Source organism: Salminus brasiliensis, chromosome 18 (genome assembly GCF_030463535.1).
Source record: "Salminus brasiliensis chromosome 18, fSalBra1.hap2, whole genome shotgun sequence".
NCBI classification, from domain to species: Eukaryota; Metazoa; Chordata; class Actinopteri; order Characiformes; family Bryconidae; genus Salminus; species Salminus brasiliensis.
In genome coordinates this window covers 1,364,406-1,383,416 of record NC_132895.1, presented here as the reverse complement: position 1 = coordinate 1,383,416, position 19,011 = coordinate 1,364,406, and the positions used below count along the sequence as shown (strand labels likewise).

The 19,011-nt window shown below is 42.6% G+C and overlaps 1 protein-coding gene across 4 annotated transcripts in view; it reads right to left on the bottom strand.

The window, feature by feature from the left end:
• Window positions 1–19,011, bottom strand: part of gabrg2 (gamma-aminobutyric acid type A receptor subunit gamma2) — an 83,510-nt gene that overhangs the window by 7,683 nt on the left and 56,816 nt on the right. For 2 of the 4 annotated variants that reach the window (XM_072662402.1, XM_072662401.1), the window contains exons 7-9: window positions 15,363–15,515; window positions 10,895–11,100; window positions 6,655–6,678 (exon numbers count right to left, since the gene is read on the bottom strand). In XM_072662402.1, coding sequence (XP_072518503.1) covers window positions 6,655–6,678; window positions 10,895–11,100; window positions 15,363–15,515 — 383 coding nt within the window. The remainder of the gene's footprint in view (window positions 1–6,654; window positions 6,679–10,894; window positions 11,101–15,362; window positions 15,516–19,011) is intronic. The other 2 variants (XM_072662404.1, XM_072662403.1) reach the window with 1 other exon arrangement.

Genomic DNA, 19,011 nt, shown 5'->3' with positions numbered 1-19,011 from the left:
AGAATAAACCCAAATAAATATAAAGTCAGTGGTCAGTGAGAGTGTCTATCTGTAATTAACTCTATATAACATTAGAACATACCCAAATAAACATAAAGTCAGTGGTCAGTGAGAACGTCAATCTGTAATTAACTCTATATAACATTAGAATAAACCCAAATAAACAGAAAGTTAGTGGTCAGTGAGAGTGTCTATCTGTAATTAACTCTATATGACATTAGAATATACCCAAATAAATATAAAGTCAGTGGTCAGTGAGAGTGTCTATCTGTAATTAACTCTATATAACATTAGAACATACCCAAATAAACATAAAGTCAGTGGTCAGTGAGAACGTCAATCTGTAATTAACTCTATATAACATTAGAATAAACCCAAATAAACAGAAAGTTAGTGGTCAGTGAGAGTGTCTACCTGTAATTAACTCTATATAACATTAGAATAAACCCAAATCAACAAAAAGTCAGTGGTCAGTGAGAGTGTCTACCTGTAATTAACTCTATATAACATTAAAATAAACCCAAATAAACATAAAGTCAGTGGTCAGTGAGAGTGTCTACCTGTAATTAACTTTATATAACATTAGAATAAACCCATATAAACATAAAGTCAGTGGTCAGTGAGAGTGTCTACCTGTAATTAACTCTATATAACATTAGAATAAACCCAAATAAACAGAAAGTCAGTGGTCAGTGAGAGTGTCTTCCTGTAATTAACTCTATATAACATTAGAATACACACAAATAAATATAAAGTCAGTGGTCAGTGAGAGTGTCTACCTGTAATTAACTCTATATAACATTAGAATAAACCCAAATAAACATAAAGTCAGTGGTCAGTGAGAGTGTCTACCTGTAATTAACTCTATATAACATTAGAATACACCCAAATAAATATAAAGTCAGTGGTCAGTGAGAGCGTCTACCTGTAATTAACTCTATATAACATTAGAATAAACCCAAATAAACATAAAGTCAGTGGTCAGTGAGAGTGTCTACCTGTAATTAACTCTATATAACATTAGAATAAACCCAAATAAATATAAAGTCAGTGGTCAGTGAGAGCGTCTACCTGTAATTAACTCTATATAACATTAGAATAAACCCAAATAAACATAAAGTCAGTGGTCAGTGAGAGTGTCTACCTGTAATTAACTCTATATAACATGAGAATAAACCCAAATAAGCATAAAGTGGTCAGTATTCTGAATCTGAATTGAAACTATTAATTCATTAAACTAAATAATTGTAATGTTTATATCATTTAAACAGAGAAACTCTCTACAGTTCACTCCGCTGGTCTAAGACTTTGGCAGAGCGCTGTGGATTCAGCATGTATTTAGACCTTGCTCTGACAGGTCATATTTAAGCACAAGACAAAATAGTCATTTGCTTAATAAATCTAGTCATGCAGTGTCGTTAAATGCCCTTTAATGAGCTCCAGTAGTTTGACCTCCCTCTTCCTGAAGACCCTCATTCAGTCCTTCACACACTAATTGAGTGACGGGACTCTGTCCGCTTGCCTGTGCTGTACTGTGGGCGAGAGCCTGCATTGACATTCAAATTAGACACTCCGGGCTCCTGTTATCAATCTGCAGCATGCCGGCGCTGCCCAGGCTCCTGAAGGTGCCTCCGCCTTTATACTCCACTAACGAAGTGAAGCTTTCCCTGACCCTGCAGTCCTCATTTGCTCAGATCCGCACTGACCTTTAAGACTAAACCTGATGATGCTTCTGTTCTGTAGAAGTTTCACATTTCTAAAGTCTCCTCAAAACGTCTACGGCCCTGGTCCACTTGCTCCACGAGTTCGGTTCGTTTGGTCAAGCATTTCAGTCCAAGTCCAGGGGTTGTGGTTTAGACAGCCAATCTCTGGTCCTCCTGAAACCGGTGGTCTAGGGTTCGCTTTAAGCAGACTCTGGTGAGGTCCGCTGCAGAGTATAGGGTTGCGTAATTGGTTGATTTTGTCACATGACCACCTCCGCTTATCACCTGCACGGCTGCAAACCTTCTCCTACCAGAACAGCTAGGCGACCCTCGCTCACGGCAGCACTCCAGGATCCAGGTTTGGTCGGCCTAGCCGTTGTAGCTCAGTAGCTGGTCCCCCAGCTCTCCCCCCGTAGTCATTGTAGTGCAGTTCGAGCTCAGTTTACGTTAACCCCTGTTCAGCCCAGGCTCTGCCTGCAGGACTCCTTTTTGGTCCCCCCCTAGTGCTAGCAGTAAACTGGTCACTGGTGGTCACTGGTGGTCTCAGAGTGGCTGAGTAATCACTAATATGTAACTCCAGAGGTATCAGAGAAACGTTCTATGAAGTGGGACAACATTCCAAATCCCAAACATCAGAAAATTCAGAGAACGGACCTTCGGGCATATTTAACATTTCAGGAGTCTCGTGTGGGGTTGCATGCATTTTGCCCAGCACTAGTGCATTATGGGTGCAGAGTGTCCCTTTGAAAAACGAGCTAAGTTTACGCTGCAGCCGCCTGGGGCTCCCAGCCAGCTGGGTCATGTGACTCGCTTCTCAAAGGGCGGTGCACAGGTAAAGAAAGCAAAAAGGAAGCAAAAAGAGCACACGGGAACCGTTCCAGATACACAGCGGTACCGCAGCTTTAACCGCGTGAAATCAGACAACCTTCTTTTAGCTTTTATTATTTTAGATTTGATTTTTAAATATCGCTTTATTCCGAAACTACTCTGCTACATTCTCTCTAAAGGCAGAAGAGCTTTCGCAAAACTTCAGATCCTTTGCTTTTATAAACTGCTATTAACCCTCTCGATGTTAACCCTCTTCAGAATATCACGAGGAATGTGCTGAGATTCCTCAGGAACGCTGCCAGAAGCTGGTGAGAGGCTGTGCACCACGTTTGTGGCGGGTCAGAACCCAGAAGGTTCTTTAGTTCTGCAGACGCTTTTAATGAAGAGGCTGATTACCTCTGAGGCTGCAGTCAGCATTAACAGAAGTGTTTCGTGTGGAATTAGTTGAGCTGAGATATTAAAATTGCTCTTGTTTGATTGGTTTATTAAATTTTTTTTAGTAACTGTTCTTACTGTATACTCTATATATATTATATTAGATTACAATTATATTATTGTATACTGTATATTAGAGCATTACTACCATTTTACAGGCACATTTTTTTGCTGTTCAAAAATATCTATAAAATTAAGATGCTTTAGAAATGATTAGAAACAAATTATAACTAAATATGATAACAATGACTTTGACAATGACTAGCGATACACCGATCTGATATTGGGATCAGATATCGGTCCCGATATTAACAAAATTAGCTGGATCAGGTATCGGAATATTAGGCCAATTCATGGAACCGATCCAAATAAATAAATGACAAATAGTAATTTAGTAGATTTATATCTGTGTTAATTTATTATATTATATAAAGTAATGATTAAGTCAATCCTGATGCTTTAAGTCTCTCCCACATGGTGAGGAATACAGTTTATTAATTCAGCAATGATATCGGACTGGTATCGGGTATCGACCGATAAAGTTTATGTATCGTATCGATATCAGAACTGAAAAAGCCGGATCAGTGCATCCCTAACAATGACTAACAATGACAACGACTCCCAGAGCTGTAGCGCTCCTAAACCTCAGTGGACAGCTCACACTATAATCTATAAACCTAATCTATAAACCTAATCTATAACTGAACTGAGCTTCTTGATCTCACTAAACCAAACTGGACTTCACAGCAACACAGTACTGATGATATACAACATATATTTGGACAGCTGTACAGATGTTAATTTTCTGTAAATGTTTATATTATTATTATTATTATTATTATTTATTTATTTATTTTTAGTACTTTCTATAGTATCTTACTATTCTTATTCTGTTTATTGTTTCGTGTCTTTTATTGCTCTCTCGGTGTAATACTTGTTAACAGCCTGTTTGTTTGTTTGTTACAGGTCATACTTAATTCTCTCACCAAATAAAATTGGTTGATTCTGATTCTGACATTAAAGCTGTAGACCTCCAGGGGTTAACTCCTCCTGTTCTTCTTGCATCCCCCCAACTCTCAGCTCAACTTTTCCATCATCAATTTATTCAGAAATGATTCCGGTGCTGGTTCTGAAGGCTGAAGCGCTTAAGCAAATCCCGAGCAAGGATTCAGATTAGCATTAGATTTTACATAATTCAATTTGAACTGAACATTTTCTCCTCCCTCCGCCGGCATGACCTCACCTTCCCTCGGGTTTCAGGCTTAACCTAAACTTTCTCTAATTATAGACCTGCCAACTCGGCCTTGTTGACGTTTTAACGATCGCTCCGGCTGCCAAAGCTGCCAATCCTGGCCACAGTGATGGCCACCTAATTGGTGCTAAGCTGGTTTGGGTTGGGGGGAGGGGTGGGTGGGTTGTCTACTTCAGGCTGTTAAGGCTCTGCTGACTCTTAATGAAGCGTCAGGTTAAAAGCCTCACGTATACACTCACACACTCACACACACACACACAGGAAGATCAGTAGGCAGGGATAAAAGAAAGCTGTCACTCTTTAACTGATCCATCCATGCCCCGCCCACAAATCCCTTCATTCATAGGAGCTGTTGCTGAGAGAGCAAGAATTCCACTCAACTTAATGAAAACGCCTGTCAGTGATCATCAATCTCACACGCCTACTGTGATGTACACTGAGGAGGCGGAGCTACAGTCTCTCATTATGGTGAATATTAAGAACGCTCTAAATGTAGGTATTGTGATATACACTGAGGAGGCGGAGCTACAGTCTCTCATTAGGGTGAATATTAATTAATAACGCTCTAAATGTAGGTATTGTGATATACACTGAGGAGGCGGAGCTACAGTCTCTCATTAGGGTGAATATTAATAACGCTCTAAATGTGGGTATTGTGATATACACTGAGGAGGAGGAGCTACAGTCTCTCATTAGGGTGAATATTAATAACGCTCTAAATGTAGGTATTGTGATATACACTGAGGAGGAGGAGCTACAGTCTCTCATTAGGGTGAATAATAATTAATAACGCTCTAAATGTAGGTATTGTGATATACATGGAGGAGGCGGAGCTACAGTCTCTCATTAGGGTGAATATTAATAACGCTCTAAATGTAGGTATTGTGATATACACTGAGGAGGCGGAGCTACAGTCTCTCATTATGGTGAATATTAAGAACGCTCTAAATGTAGGTATTGTGATATACACTGAGGAGGCGGAGCTACAGTCTCTCATTAGGGTGAATATTAATTAATAACGCTCTAAATGTAGGTATTGTGATATACACTGAGGAGGCGGAGCTACAGTCTCTCATTAGGGTGAATATTAATAACGCTCTAAATGTGGGTATTGTGATATACACTGAGGAGGAGGAGCTACAGTCTCTCATTAGGGTGAGTATTAATAACGCTTTAAATGTAGGTATTGTGATATACACTGAGGAGGAGGAGCTACAGTCTCTCATTAGGGTGAATAATAATTAATAACGCTCTAAATGTAGGTATTGTGATATACATGGAGGAGGCGGAGCTACAGTCTCTCATTAGGGTGAATATTAATAACGCTCTAAATGTAGGTATTGTGATATACACGGAGGAGGCGGAGCTACAGTCTCTCATTATGGTGAATATTAAGAACGCTCTAAATGTAGGTATTGTGATATACACTGAGGAGGCGGAGCTACAGTCTCTCATTAGGGTGAATATTAATAACACTCTAAATGTAGGTATTGTGATATACACTGAGGAGGCGGAGCTACAGTCTCTCATTAGGGTGAATATTAATAACGCTCTAAATGTAGGTATTGTGATATACACTGAGGAGGAGGAGCTACAGTCTCTCATTAGGGTGAATATTAATAACGCTCTAAATGTAGGTATTGTGATATACACTGAGGAGGCGGAGCTACAGTCTCTCATTAGGGTGAATAATAATTAATAACGCTCTAAATGTAGGTATTGTGATGTACACTAAGGAGGCGGAGCTACAGTCTCTCATTAGGGCGAATAATAATTAATAACGCTCTAAATGTAAGTATTGTGATATACACTGAGGAGGCGGAGCTACAGTCTCTCATTAGGGTGAATATTAACAACGCTCTAAATGTAGGTATTGTGATATACACTGAGGAGGCGGAGCTACAGTCTCTCATTAGGGTGAATATTAATAACGCTCTAAATGTAGGTATTGTGATATACACTGAGGAGGCGGAGCTACAGTCTCTCATTAGGGTGAATATTAATAACGCTCTAAATGTAGGTATTGTGATATACACGGAGGAGGCGGAGCTACAGTCTCTTAAGGTTGAGTGGAATTTTAAAGCCTTGCTACAGTTCCTATCAAAGAAAGCGTTTGTGGGTGGAGCCTAAATAGGCGAATCACCAGCTACAACCGTAACAGTATAGATGCATACTGTACATGTGCAGCACCATAAGCTTTGTAGGAGGGTTATTAGAGAAGCGCACTGTGTGTTTTGTGTAGTGCGAGTTAGTTCTCATTGCGTCCAGCAGCCGTCTATCAACAGAGCGTACGTCATTAACGTTAGCACGATGCTAAGGGCGTTTGTGATTGATGGGTTAGGCTGAAAACAAAGATGGGACAGGCATGAGAGCAGTGTGTGTGTGGCGCCAGCAGACACATGCAAGAGGTTTTCAACTCGTACACAAGCAATATACCTTTGAGGAAAAGAGCCGGAGGAGCTTTTGTCCACGGGAAACAAAGAACATGTGGAATTAAAAATGAAAGAAAAGCAAAAACAAAACAACAACAACAACAACAACAACAAATGTAAAAATAAGCAACAGAATGTTATAAAGAACAAATTGAAAGTGGGAAGAGAACAACTTACTTTAAATACAGTACAACACACACACATATAATACATTAATTACACACACAGGAGGAAGATGCATGACCAGATATGTTAAGACCAGGTCCACTTCAGTCTTTGGACACTTTCTGGACAGTCGTACAGTTTGAAGAAGCCAACAACACAACAAACATGTACGTCTGGTGTGTACGTAGCCCAGAAACTAAGGAAATAGCTACACCTCTAAGGGTACGTAGGATATGTTGGGTCGCACAAGTAGTCCCTGTAGAGACGTACTGCCAATAGACTAGGACTCTCTGGAGCATGCTGCCTAATGCCATGCGTGTGCTAGAGGGGTATAAAGCGTCCATCCAGCACTTTCGGGATGAGTGGCCATCATCCAACATCCTGACCTCAGTAACGCTCTTGTTGCTGAATGCAATCAAATCCTCACAGCAATGCTCCTTCTCCAAAATCTAGTAGAAAGCATTCTTCTCTGGAGAGTAGAGACAGTTACTCCAACAAAAGCAGCAACAACTCTTTTTAATACCCTAAAACAGTGAATGACCGGGTGTCCCAATACTTTTGTCAATTTAGAATGTAGTGAACCTAGCAAGTCGTGAGGTGGGGCCTCCAGGAGTATCAGTGAGCCTTGGGTGCCCATGACTCCCGCTGTCTTAGATTCACTAGTAGCCTTTCCTTGGAGGACTTTTGGTAGGTACTGACCACTGCATACCAGGAACACCCCATAAACCCTGCCTGATGTTCTGGACCCAGTCATTACTATGTCTAGATCATCAAAGTTTGGAGCCTCCGATTCTTACACTTCATCACCTTCTTCATCACCTTCAAGAACGGACTGTTCACTCACTGTCTAATAATGTAGATCTACCCCTTGACAGGAACCTGCCACTGGAGCCAGATCATCAGTGTTCTCCACTATGCTTGTCAGTGGTTGTAATGTTATGGCTGATCTGTGTATGGATGTAGTGGATACATCACCAGTAGACTGTAATTTTCTGGATTTGGGGGAGTTCACAGAGTAATTATCTTTTCTTGGCTGGACAGAGTGGCAGCAGTGCTTGTAGCCAATCGTAGGTGGTGTTATGTACAGGCTGACCCAGCTTCACATTCATGGTAGGCTGCATTATTAGCACATTATGAACGTGACGGTTATAAACAGTTGGAATATTAGTCAGAATGTTTCTCCATTTTCACAAAAGTTACACTAAACATTTACTTTCGCAGCTTTCCTTGTGCCCAGTGGAGGAGGCACTGTTCACTGTTAACAGCTCTGGGTCAGAAGTTGGGCAGGAGAATTCCTCCACCTTCTGTAGCTCCTACTGTAGTGGACACTGGAAAAGTGTCCACTACAAAACAGAAAACTGGTGTGAGGGTAAGAAACCTCACACTTTTAAACCTCACACAGATTTAAACAGACAGTCCGAGTTTGGTGTGAAACGCTCGGTTCTAGATAACCTCCCCCAGTCAGAGCTGGAGTTCTACAGTGGAGGTTCTAGATAAGCTCCCCCAGTCAGAGCTGGAGTTCTACAGTGGAGGTTCTAGATAAGCTCCCCCAGTCAGAGCTGTGGTTCTACAGTGGAGGTGAAGGGAAGCAGACGTCTGAAGCTCTAATAATAAAAGCTCCTCACAGAAAGTTCTTCACCTAATGGTGATGAAGACGCTGCCTGATGCCTGAGACACTGTTCTACCAGAGTTCTGAGAAGAGCTCGGCTCTAGAACCTGCTTTTAAAATCAGATCATTAAAATGGTGGAGGGATACATGCTGCAGGGTGTAGTGCGGCTACAGAAAGTAGTCCCTAAAGAGAACTGCATTAGTTCAGATTCTCTATTCACTGTTTTACCTTCATCATCATCATCATCATCGTCATTCCATATAAAACTCAGAAGACTTGTGTTGTAGCTGCACTGGTGGGTTTGGATAGAAAATAAATTATGGGCTGTATCTGTGTTGTAGTCATGGCGACCGACGCCTGCTTCCATTCACCTCCACTGTAGAGAGATCAGAGTGGGTCAGTTTCACACCGAACCCCCGACTTATAGAGTTATAGAGAATTATTAATGCTCAGTAAATAACCCAAATTATAAACACAGCCAACTCTGTATGTCTTGTAGTAACACTTAATGGTCAAAAGTATTGGGACACCTGCTCACTCATTGCTTCTTCTGAAATCAAGAATTTATCCTGCTGTTGTTGGAGTAACTGTCTCTACTGTCCAGAGAAGAAGACTTTCTACTAGATTTTGGAGGAGCATTGCTGTGAGGATTTAATTGCATGTAGCGACAAGAGCATTAGTGAGGTCAGGATGTTAGATGATGATCACCACCCCACCTCATCATCCCCAACTCATCCCAAAAGTACTGGATGGAGCTCCACCACCATCATTCCAGAGAACACAGTTCTTCCACTGCTCCACAGCTCCTCAATGCTGGGGGGCTTTGTACCCCTCTAGCCCACGCCTGGCATTATTAGGAGCCAATAGGGTCATGATGTTGATCTGCTCCAGAGAGTCCTATTCTATTGGCAGTACTTCTTCTCTACAGGGACTAGACAAGCTGTGTGTGTGTGCATTTGCACATCTGTGTCAGCAATGGGTTCAACTTAAAGGGGTATCCACAAAAATCTGGACATTTGGACAACTATTAATAAATTTCCAACTGCCCTTTATACCGTATGAACATTTATCGATACATTTATTTTTAAATTAAATTGAGCAGTCAGTGCACACTTCTGCAGGACAGTGATAAGTATTAATTAGCTTAATAATGAATAATATTTCATATTTTAGTGCAGACTGAAGTATGAACCCGGTCCTCTTTCCATGCAAATTACAACTGTAGTAAACAATCACCACTCAGCAGTTAAACAGGGCATGATAGTACTGCCATCGTAAACAAACACTTTATGAATAAAGCTGCAGGTTTTCTAAACTCTCACGACCAAAAGCATCTGAAGCAGAAGAGCGTCCACCAGTGCAGGACAGCCAAGCTGCCAAACTGGTGGAAGCAGCTTGAGAAACTTTTCCTCATTAATCCGCCGACATTTAGACCCACAAATCAAATCAGAGGGTTTTTGGGACCCATTTAGGATCTAAAAGCGGAATGACCTCGTTAGCTAAGAACGACCTCCTTCAGACTGAAGATACTGGGCGCCATCTGAGGTGCCATCAAACAAGTCCAGTAATGTGACTGATGGTGGCATTACTACAAACGGTAACAGCAAGGATTAAGGACAAGTCTCAATACCACATTAGCCAGAGAGATGGGCAGAGTGGCCATAGCTAACACCCAATGGACAAACGTAGTCCTGTAAGACTGCTCCTCTGGCTGAAGAGACTGAGGTGTACAGTATCTTTCCCTGTCTGGATGTGTTAACCATTAGAAGTCAGTTAGAAAAGAAAATCATGCTGTACTGTTATATACCAGGGCTAGAGCGGCACCATATTGGAAAATGGAAAAAATCTTGACAGAGCAATTTTATAAATAAAAACTGGATTTTCACCAGATTTCATCAGAATGGTCCATCTTATGATATAAAATAAATAATATTGGGTAGATATTTACCATAATATGAATTCTCCTTTTGCTCTTGAATAAAATATATCGTATTTACAGAAAAATTCAGAAACTCCAAAAAAGATAAATGTGTACAGTCTTGTTTTATGGATTTTTTTTATTATGGATTTGTTTTGCTCCATGTATGCATTTTATTGAGCAAAATTAAATGTGACTGCATGTAATTATTAAATAATTAATTTAACAAATGAGTAAAATTACAACAAATTACATTTACATAGTAATGAACTTCTAAGGGTTAAACTGATTCATCCAGACTCCTCCATAAACCTGAATTCAACTTAAAAAAAAATTCTGCATGAGTATTGAGACTTTACAGGACAATATTATTATAATATTCACCGCAGATCAAGAATACTGGCAGTGGTAATACTTGCAGAGAAGGAGCCTCAGTGGCCGGCAGCTTCTGATATCAAAGGCTCAGGTAATAGAAGGGTAGGATGATACTGTAGTAGGAGGAAGAGGAGGAGGAAGAGGAGCAGGAGCAGGAGGAGGAGGAGGGTACTCACAGGATTTTTCTTCTTCTTGTCTTTGTTTTTGCTGGGCTTGCGGTTGCTCACGAAGTAATGCAGCGTTCCGTACTCGATCAGAGCGGCAAAGACGAAGATGAAGCAAACGGACACAAACAGGTCCATAGCTGTGACATAGGAGACTTTAGGCAGGGACTTCCTGGCGATGGTACTCAGCGTGGTCATGGTCAGCACAGTGGTGATTCCTGGAGACGAAGGAGGGTCTTGATTAGAATAGAATACATGTTAATCGTGGGGGAGCGCTATGTTCATATGTTCATATGATCCACACGCTCATTCTGACAGACTGTAATACACTACAGGAAGCGTAGGGGGCGCTATATAATGCTTTATAATGTTCATATGATCCACACGCTGATTCTGACAGACTGTAATACACTACAGGAAGTGCAGGGGAAGCTCTATAATGCTCTATAATGTTCATATGAATAAAACAACCGGAGTAGAAAAGTAGCAAAATTGCTTTTTAAATCAGTCTACACACAAACCACTTGTGGTTAGAATTTTATATATATTTTTTTCTATTTTTAATTGTAATTTGTGTTGAAATATGGTATTATTTACCCATGGGGTCTGCATTGTGTTCAGAAATGTAGAGGGTCATCATCTTTTAAGGTTAACGCTCGGATGTGTGTGTCCCTACCTGGAATTATTAAGGAAGGATTAAAAATTATGTCACAGTCGTTAATCCCTTCCAGTGAACCAGTCCATTTTGTCTGCCCTGTAATGTTTTAGGACAAACTGAATGAATTTTAGATTGGTTTCACCTTTTTTTCATTTGGGACACAAGTTCTGGTCTTATAGTAAGAATAATAAAAACTAGGGATGTGCTGACATAGGAATTCTGGGCCAATATCCAGTATTTTAGTATTTTACATTTCTGCTAATGCTGGTGCCAATATATAAGGAAGATAACCAAATGCTTTTTTTATGAAATAATCATCTTAAATTACTTCACTTAAACATATTTGAGCAAAAAACATCTGTGCTTGATTGTATCTGGAACTGGTCACATGTATCTTAGCATTTAGTCAGGATAGGGTATTGTTCTTTTCTCTGAAGTGTAACCTAAAAAACTACTTTGTGGTAACAAACTCAAACACTTTTCTTCACATAAGAATCTCAAATCTCAGATCTAATCATCTGTCCAACTGATTTTTAAAGAAATTTTCTCCTAAAACCTAATTATGACACTGCTACTAATTAGACTAATCAGCAGAAATACTAATTAGACTCACTCTGCAATGAAACATACAGTACTGGATGGAGCTCCACCACCATCATTCCAGAGAACACAGTTCTTCCACTGCTCCACAGAGCAATGCTGGGGGACTTTATACCCCTTATCTGCTGCAGAGATTCCTATTCCTATTCCTATTGGCAGTACTTCTTTGCTGGGATTATCTGTGTTTGTGCATTTGCTGAATGCATTTATTAGAAAGGGTGAGGCTGAGTTCATGCTAACTGTCTTTCAAGCTTTCAACAGATTATTAGCAACCTTAGCATTTTTGGTGAAGTATTGCAGTAGTGGACTCAGTGATAAGACATCAGGGTCAAGGTCAATCCGCTGGAAGGCAGAGAAAGTGCTGACTATGGACAATCTGAAAAGACAAGAATGCTTAAAGGTGTTTTGCCTTCTGGGGACAAGGGCAAAGTCAGAAAGTCCACCGATCCTTAAAATCCTCTTCTTCTGCTTCTGGCAATGAAGGCACCTGCGTTAAAATGCTGATGGGGCGCAGTCCTGCTGTGCTGCATAATTAATGCCTTATTAAGTTATGCATAAGTAAAGAGAAAAGAGACCCATGGCAGGCGAGCTTTCATCTAACCTGACCGGAATCGGAAAAAATCAGAAAAACCATCTGCCCAGCCGTTCAGAGGGTGCAGAGCTGGACCACCACAGCTTTCACATGCAGAAGAAGGAAGAGCTTAATTAGTGACAACCTTCACTAATGAATTCCACTGGAAGGCGGCTCGGCGTATGTTAGTGCTCAGGCGAGGTTGGCTGATTATGAAAATGAAAACGAAAGCCCTGGCGCGTGTCCTGTGAGGCTAAATATAGACCACTTTTATTTTCTTCCTTTTTTCTTGCTGGTTGGTTTGATACTAAAAGGCTGTGTCCTAAACGAGGCCACATTCTCTATGCAGTCAAGACCATCAGAAATGACCCCCGAGTCAAGACTGAGATCAGGACACCAGGATTGGGTGAGATTGAGGCCAAGAAGACAGAGAGACCAAGAAGACCAGGAGTGGACGAGACTGCTTAAAGACCAAGATCAGGAGTAGGGTGGATCAAGTGAAAACCAAGACTGGGTGTAAGTGAGACCAGAATCAAGAGTGAGCGAGATCAAGTCAAGACCAAGACAAGAGCTGGATGAGGCATGATGAAGACAAACACCGGAAGAGGGTTAAGTTGAAGACCAAGAGTGGGCAAGACCACGTCAAGACTACGATTCAAGACCAAGACCAGGAGTATGTGAGACCACGTGCAGATCAAGAATGGAGTCAGTGGGAGCACCGGAGACAACACTGAGTCAAGGCCAAGCCCAACACCAGGATTGGGTGAGATCAAGGCCAAGAAGACAGAGAGACCATGAAGACCAACAATGTACGAGCCTGCCTTAAGATCAAGATGGTAAGAGGAGTGGGCAAAACCAAGTGAAGACCAAGACCAGGAGTGACTGAGATCAAGCCAAGACCAAGACAAGAGCTGGATGAGGCAGGGTGAAGACAAACACCAGAAGAGGGTGAAGTGAAGACCAAGAGTGGGCAAGACAACATCAAGACTACGATTAAGTGTGGGTTATCCCAAGTCAAAACAAAGACCAGGAGTATGTGAGACCAAGTGTAGATCAGGAATGGAGTGGTTGGACGACCAGAGGTAACACTGAGTCAAGGCCAAGACCAACACCAGGACTGGGTGAGATCGAGGCCAAGAAGACCAACAGTGGGTGAGACTGCTTAAAGACCAAGATGAGAAGTGGGCAAAACCAAGTGAAGACCAAGACCAGGAGTGACTGAGACCATGATCAAGAGTGAGCGAGATCAAGCCAAGACCAAGACAAGAGCTGAATGAGGCAGGGTGAAGACAAACACCAGAAGAGGGCGAGATCAAGACGATGATCGAGTGTGGGTAAGCCCAAGTCAAGACCAAGATCAGGAGTTTGTGAGACAAAGTGCAAATCAAGAATGGATGAGACCGAATCAAGAATAGGAGTAGGTAAGACCACCAGAGACAACACAGAGTCAAGGCCAAAACCAACAACAGGAGTAAGCAGGAGCAAGTGAAGACTAAGACCAGAACTGGGCGAGACCACGTGAAGACAAAGACCAAGAGTGGGCGAGACCAAGTGAAGACCAAGACTGGGAGTGGGAGAGAACAAGTGAAGACCAAGACTGGGAGTGGGAGAGAACAAGTGAAGACCAAGACCAAGAGTGGGCGAGACCAAGTGGTCTCCAAGTGGTCTTCAGAAGACCAGAATTTGGCAAGACCACGTGAAGACCAAAGCCAGAATTGAGCGAGACCATGTGAAGACCAAGGCCAGAATTGAGCGAGACCATGTGAAGACCAAGGCCAGAAATGAGCAAGACCACGTGAAGACCAAGACCAGAATTGAGCAAGACCCTGTAAACACCAAGACCAGAATTGAGCAAGACCACGTGAAGACCAAGACCAGAATTGAGCAAGACCACATGAAGACCAAGACCAGAATTGAGCAAGACCACGTAAAGACCAAGACCAGAATTGAGCGAGACCCTGTGAACACCAAGACCAGAATTGAGCCAGACCACGTGAAGACCAAGACCAGAATTGAGCAAGACCACGTGAAGACCAAGACCAGAATTGAGTGAGGCCATGTGAAGACCAAGACCAAGAGTGGAACTGGGAGAGTCCAAATCAAGACTCAAGGCCTATGACAAGGGCTGAGCAAAGTCAGACCATGAGCAGGCGAAGCGGAGTGAAGACTGATACCAGGGCTTTGTTGTACAATTTCTGGTGCCACTTGTGATTTGGGTTGTGTGATCGAGACCTTAACCCAGGTCAGGGAAAAGTGGTCAGGGCAGGAGTGGAGGGTCGAAAGAGTTTACGGATTTCCCTGCTCGAACACACCGACTAAACCTGGCAATTAACAGGCGAATTAAATGAGGTGTGCTTGAACAATGGAGAGGTTCACAATCCTCACAACCCTCCCTGAGTTCCTCAGCCTGGGTTAGGGGATCGTTCCAAACCATGCGTGAGAATCTCGGAATTCGGTTTGATTATTATATAATATATATAAGAAAATTGAGGTATTTGTTAGCATTAGCCTAGCACATCTTGTATCATGTATTAAACAATATCGTCTGTCTGCTGTATTTTATTGTAGTATATTTTTATTGTAGTTCTTATTTTTGATACATTTATTTAATTGCAAAGCAACTAAGACACCTTGGAAATATTCCAACATACCCAAGGACGTGCGGGCTGGGACGGCGTCCTTGTTGATCCAGAAGGAAACCCAAGATAGCACAACGATGAGGGTGCAGGGGATGTAGGTCTGAATGGTGAAGTAACCCATTCTCCTGCTCAGCTCGAAAAAGACGGTCAGTACCACGTAGTCACCTGGAAAACACAGGAAGACAGCAACAGTGAACAAAAAGTGGGAAAGACATCCTGAAAAAAGAGGATATCCTGTAGCACTGGGAGATTTATCTATACCAGTATATCAGGGTGTAAAGTATTGGGACATGGAGTTTTTACAGCATCCCATTCTAAACCCATAGGCTGTATTAATATGGAGCTGGTCCCCCTTTGCTCTAAGCTCTACCAGCAGCAGCAGGTCTGGAGCTCTGCTGCAGTTACTGAGTCAGTTGGAGGCTTTTCTGCACTCTGCTCTGAGCTCAGCACTCGGCCCTGACCCCGCTCTGTAACTTTACGTGGTCTGACAGACACTCGGTGGACACTGAGCTGCTCTCTGTGAGCTGTTCCTCCTAAACTCTTCCACTGTTCAATAATAACACCACTCACAGCTGATGGAGGAAGATCTAGGAGGGAGGAGATTTCACCAGCTGACTTGTTGTTGTTGTTGTTGGTGCAGCGGTGTCTCCTATTACATACAGAACCACGCTGGAGTTCAGTGAGCTCTTCAGAACCTCCCGTTCTTTCACTGATGTGAGGAAGAAAGACAGACTGCAGGACTAGAGGCTGGAGTTTATACAGCTGTGGCTGAATGAGACTGAATCAAACTCTTGAATTCAGTGATTAAGAGGTGTGTCCCAATACTTTTGTCCATAAAAACTGTATGTCTCTGCAATGATATACCTGTTGTTGTGTTCCCTTGGTCTGGCCCAAAGCAGAAACCGATACACTGCTGTATTTCATGTCTGAAGTCACACTGGCACACAGTTATAAAGTTACAACTGACTGACTCACTTTCATGGACTTCCAGAAACCACATTGGTTAAGAAGCTTCACATCTTACGAAGAACCTTGATGCTGTGTTCTGCATAACGAGCCAATGAAGAGACTCATTTGAGACACGTCCAAATTCACAGTAGTGCCTTGCCAAATGGGTGAAAAGGAGGGAAAAGTATCCCAGCAAAGACTGAACGCTAAGAAACAACTTCCTAAACCCTACAGCACAGCAATACCATAGCAGGATCTCAGCATACTTTTAGAAGGTTGGTATTCAGACAAAAGTATTGGGACGCCTGCTCATTCACAGTTTTTTTTTCTAGAATCAATTGTATTAAAAGAGCTGATCCTGCCTCTGTTGGAGTAACTGTCTCTACTGTCCAGAGAAGAAGACTTTCCACTAGATTTTGGGAGAGCATTGCTGTGAGGATTTGATTGTATTCAGCATCAAGAGCGTTAGTGAGGTCAGGATGTTGAATGATCTTCCCAACTGGATGGAGCTCCACCACCATCATTCCAGAGAGCACAGTTCTTCCACTGCTCCACAGCTCAAGGCTGGGGGCTTTATACCCCTGGCATTAGGCAGCATGGTGCTGATAGCTTCATGATGATGATCTGCTCCTGCAGAGAGTCCTATTCTATTGGCAGTACTTCTTCTCTACAGGGAGTAGACAAGCTGTGTGCCAGCAATGGGTGTAACCTGTGGTAGCTGAATGCATTCATTAGAAGGGGTGTCCACAAACTTTTGGAAAAGCACTGTACTGTATTTTGTGTATGTAAATTATATGTTATATAATATATAATATAATATTATTTATTAGTATGTATATAATTCTTTTAAAAGAAAAAATATCTTTTTTTATATTTAAATTAATTTAACTGACTTAATTAATTGACCATGAGTTCGTAGTAACGCCACAGTACCACAGTATATAGGCCTACATAGTGAGTGGGAGAGTGAGAAAAGGAGAGAGGGAGTTAATGTGCTTGGCCTGTTTGTTCAATTCCCAAGCCTGCCTCCTTCTATCTCTCTCTCTCTCTCTCTCTCTCTGAACATTGATGGGATCATTAGAAGGGAAGTGCACCTGCGGCGCCTGTATGATGTATAAATGTATGTTTTCCTGCTGACTGGGCAGTCTCTCACACCCCGCCGGTGAGGGATGTTCACACGGCACCAGTGACTGCAGTAACTGTACTGTTTGTTCTTATTAAGAAGTGCAATCTTGAAGCCCCTCAGCTACGCGCCGTGCCCTTTCTGCCCACGGCCTGCTTGTTACTGTTCAGATCCAGCTAACTCAGCAGGGCCAAAAGGCTCAGCACCCCGCAACCACCATTAATAATGCTAATGGCCTTCAGCTCGGGGAGTATCCTACACCTTGCTTTAACCCAGCTGGACGCCCCCGACTGTCTAGTTTTGGCAAGACTCATTACCAGCTACAACGGACCTGTGGAAATCGTTATTGACACAACACCTCCTCCATTAAAACCTCAGACACAGCTGGTCAGGGGCGGCTTGATAACGACCATGCAAAGACCAGACATGGTGCTCAGAGCTGGAATGTTTTGGGAATGTACGTATTTGTCCTTTAGATAAAACTACAGTACACTCCTGACCCACCATCACATCTACAGTACACTCCTGACCCACCATCACATCTACAGTACGCTCCTGACTGACCCACCATCACATCTACAGTACACTCCTGACCCACCATCACATCTACAGTACGCTCCTGACTGACCCACCATCACATCTACAGAACATTCCTGACTGACCCACCATAACATCTACAGTACACTCCTGACCCACCATCACATCTACAGTACGCTCCTGACTGACCCACCATCACATCTACAGAACATTCCTGACTGACCCACCATCACATCTACAGTACACTCCTGACTGATCCACCATCACATCTACAGTACACTCCTGACCCACCATCCCATCTACAGTACACTCCTGACCCACCATCACATCTACAGTACACTCCTGACTGACCTACCATCACATCTACAGTACACTCCTGACCCACCATCACATCTACAGCACGCTCCTGACCCACCATCACATCTACAGTAAACTCCTGACTGACCCAACATCACATCTACAGCACGCTCCTGACCCACCATCACATCTACAGTACACTCCTGACTGACCCACCATCACATCTAGAGTACACTTCTACTGACCCACCATCACATCTACAGTACACTCCTGACCCACCATCACATCTACAGTACACTCCTGACTGACCCACCATCACATCTACAGTACACTCCTGACTGACCCAGCATCACATCTACAGTACACTCCTGACCCACCATCACATCTACAGTACACTCCTGACTGACCCACCATCACATCTATAGTACACTCCGGACCCACCATAACATCTACAGTACACTCCTGATCCACCATCACATCTACAGTACACTCCTGACCCACAATCACATCTACAGTACACTCCTGATCCACCATCACATCTACAGTACACTCCTGACCCACAATCACATCTACAGTACACTCCTGATCCACCATCACATCTACAGTACACTCCTGACCCACAATCACATCTACAGTACACTCCTGACCCACCATCACATCTACAGTACACTCCTGACCCACCATCACATCTGCAGTATGCTCCTGACCCACCATCACATCTACAGTACACTCCTGACCCACCATCACATCTGCAGT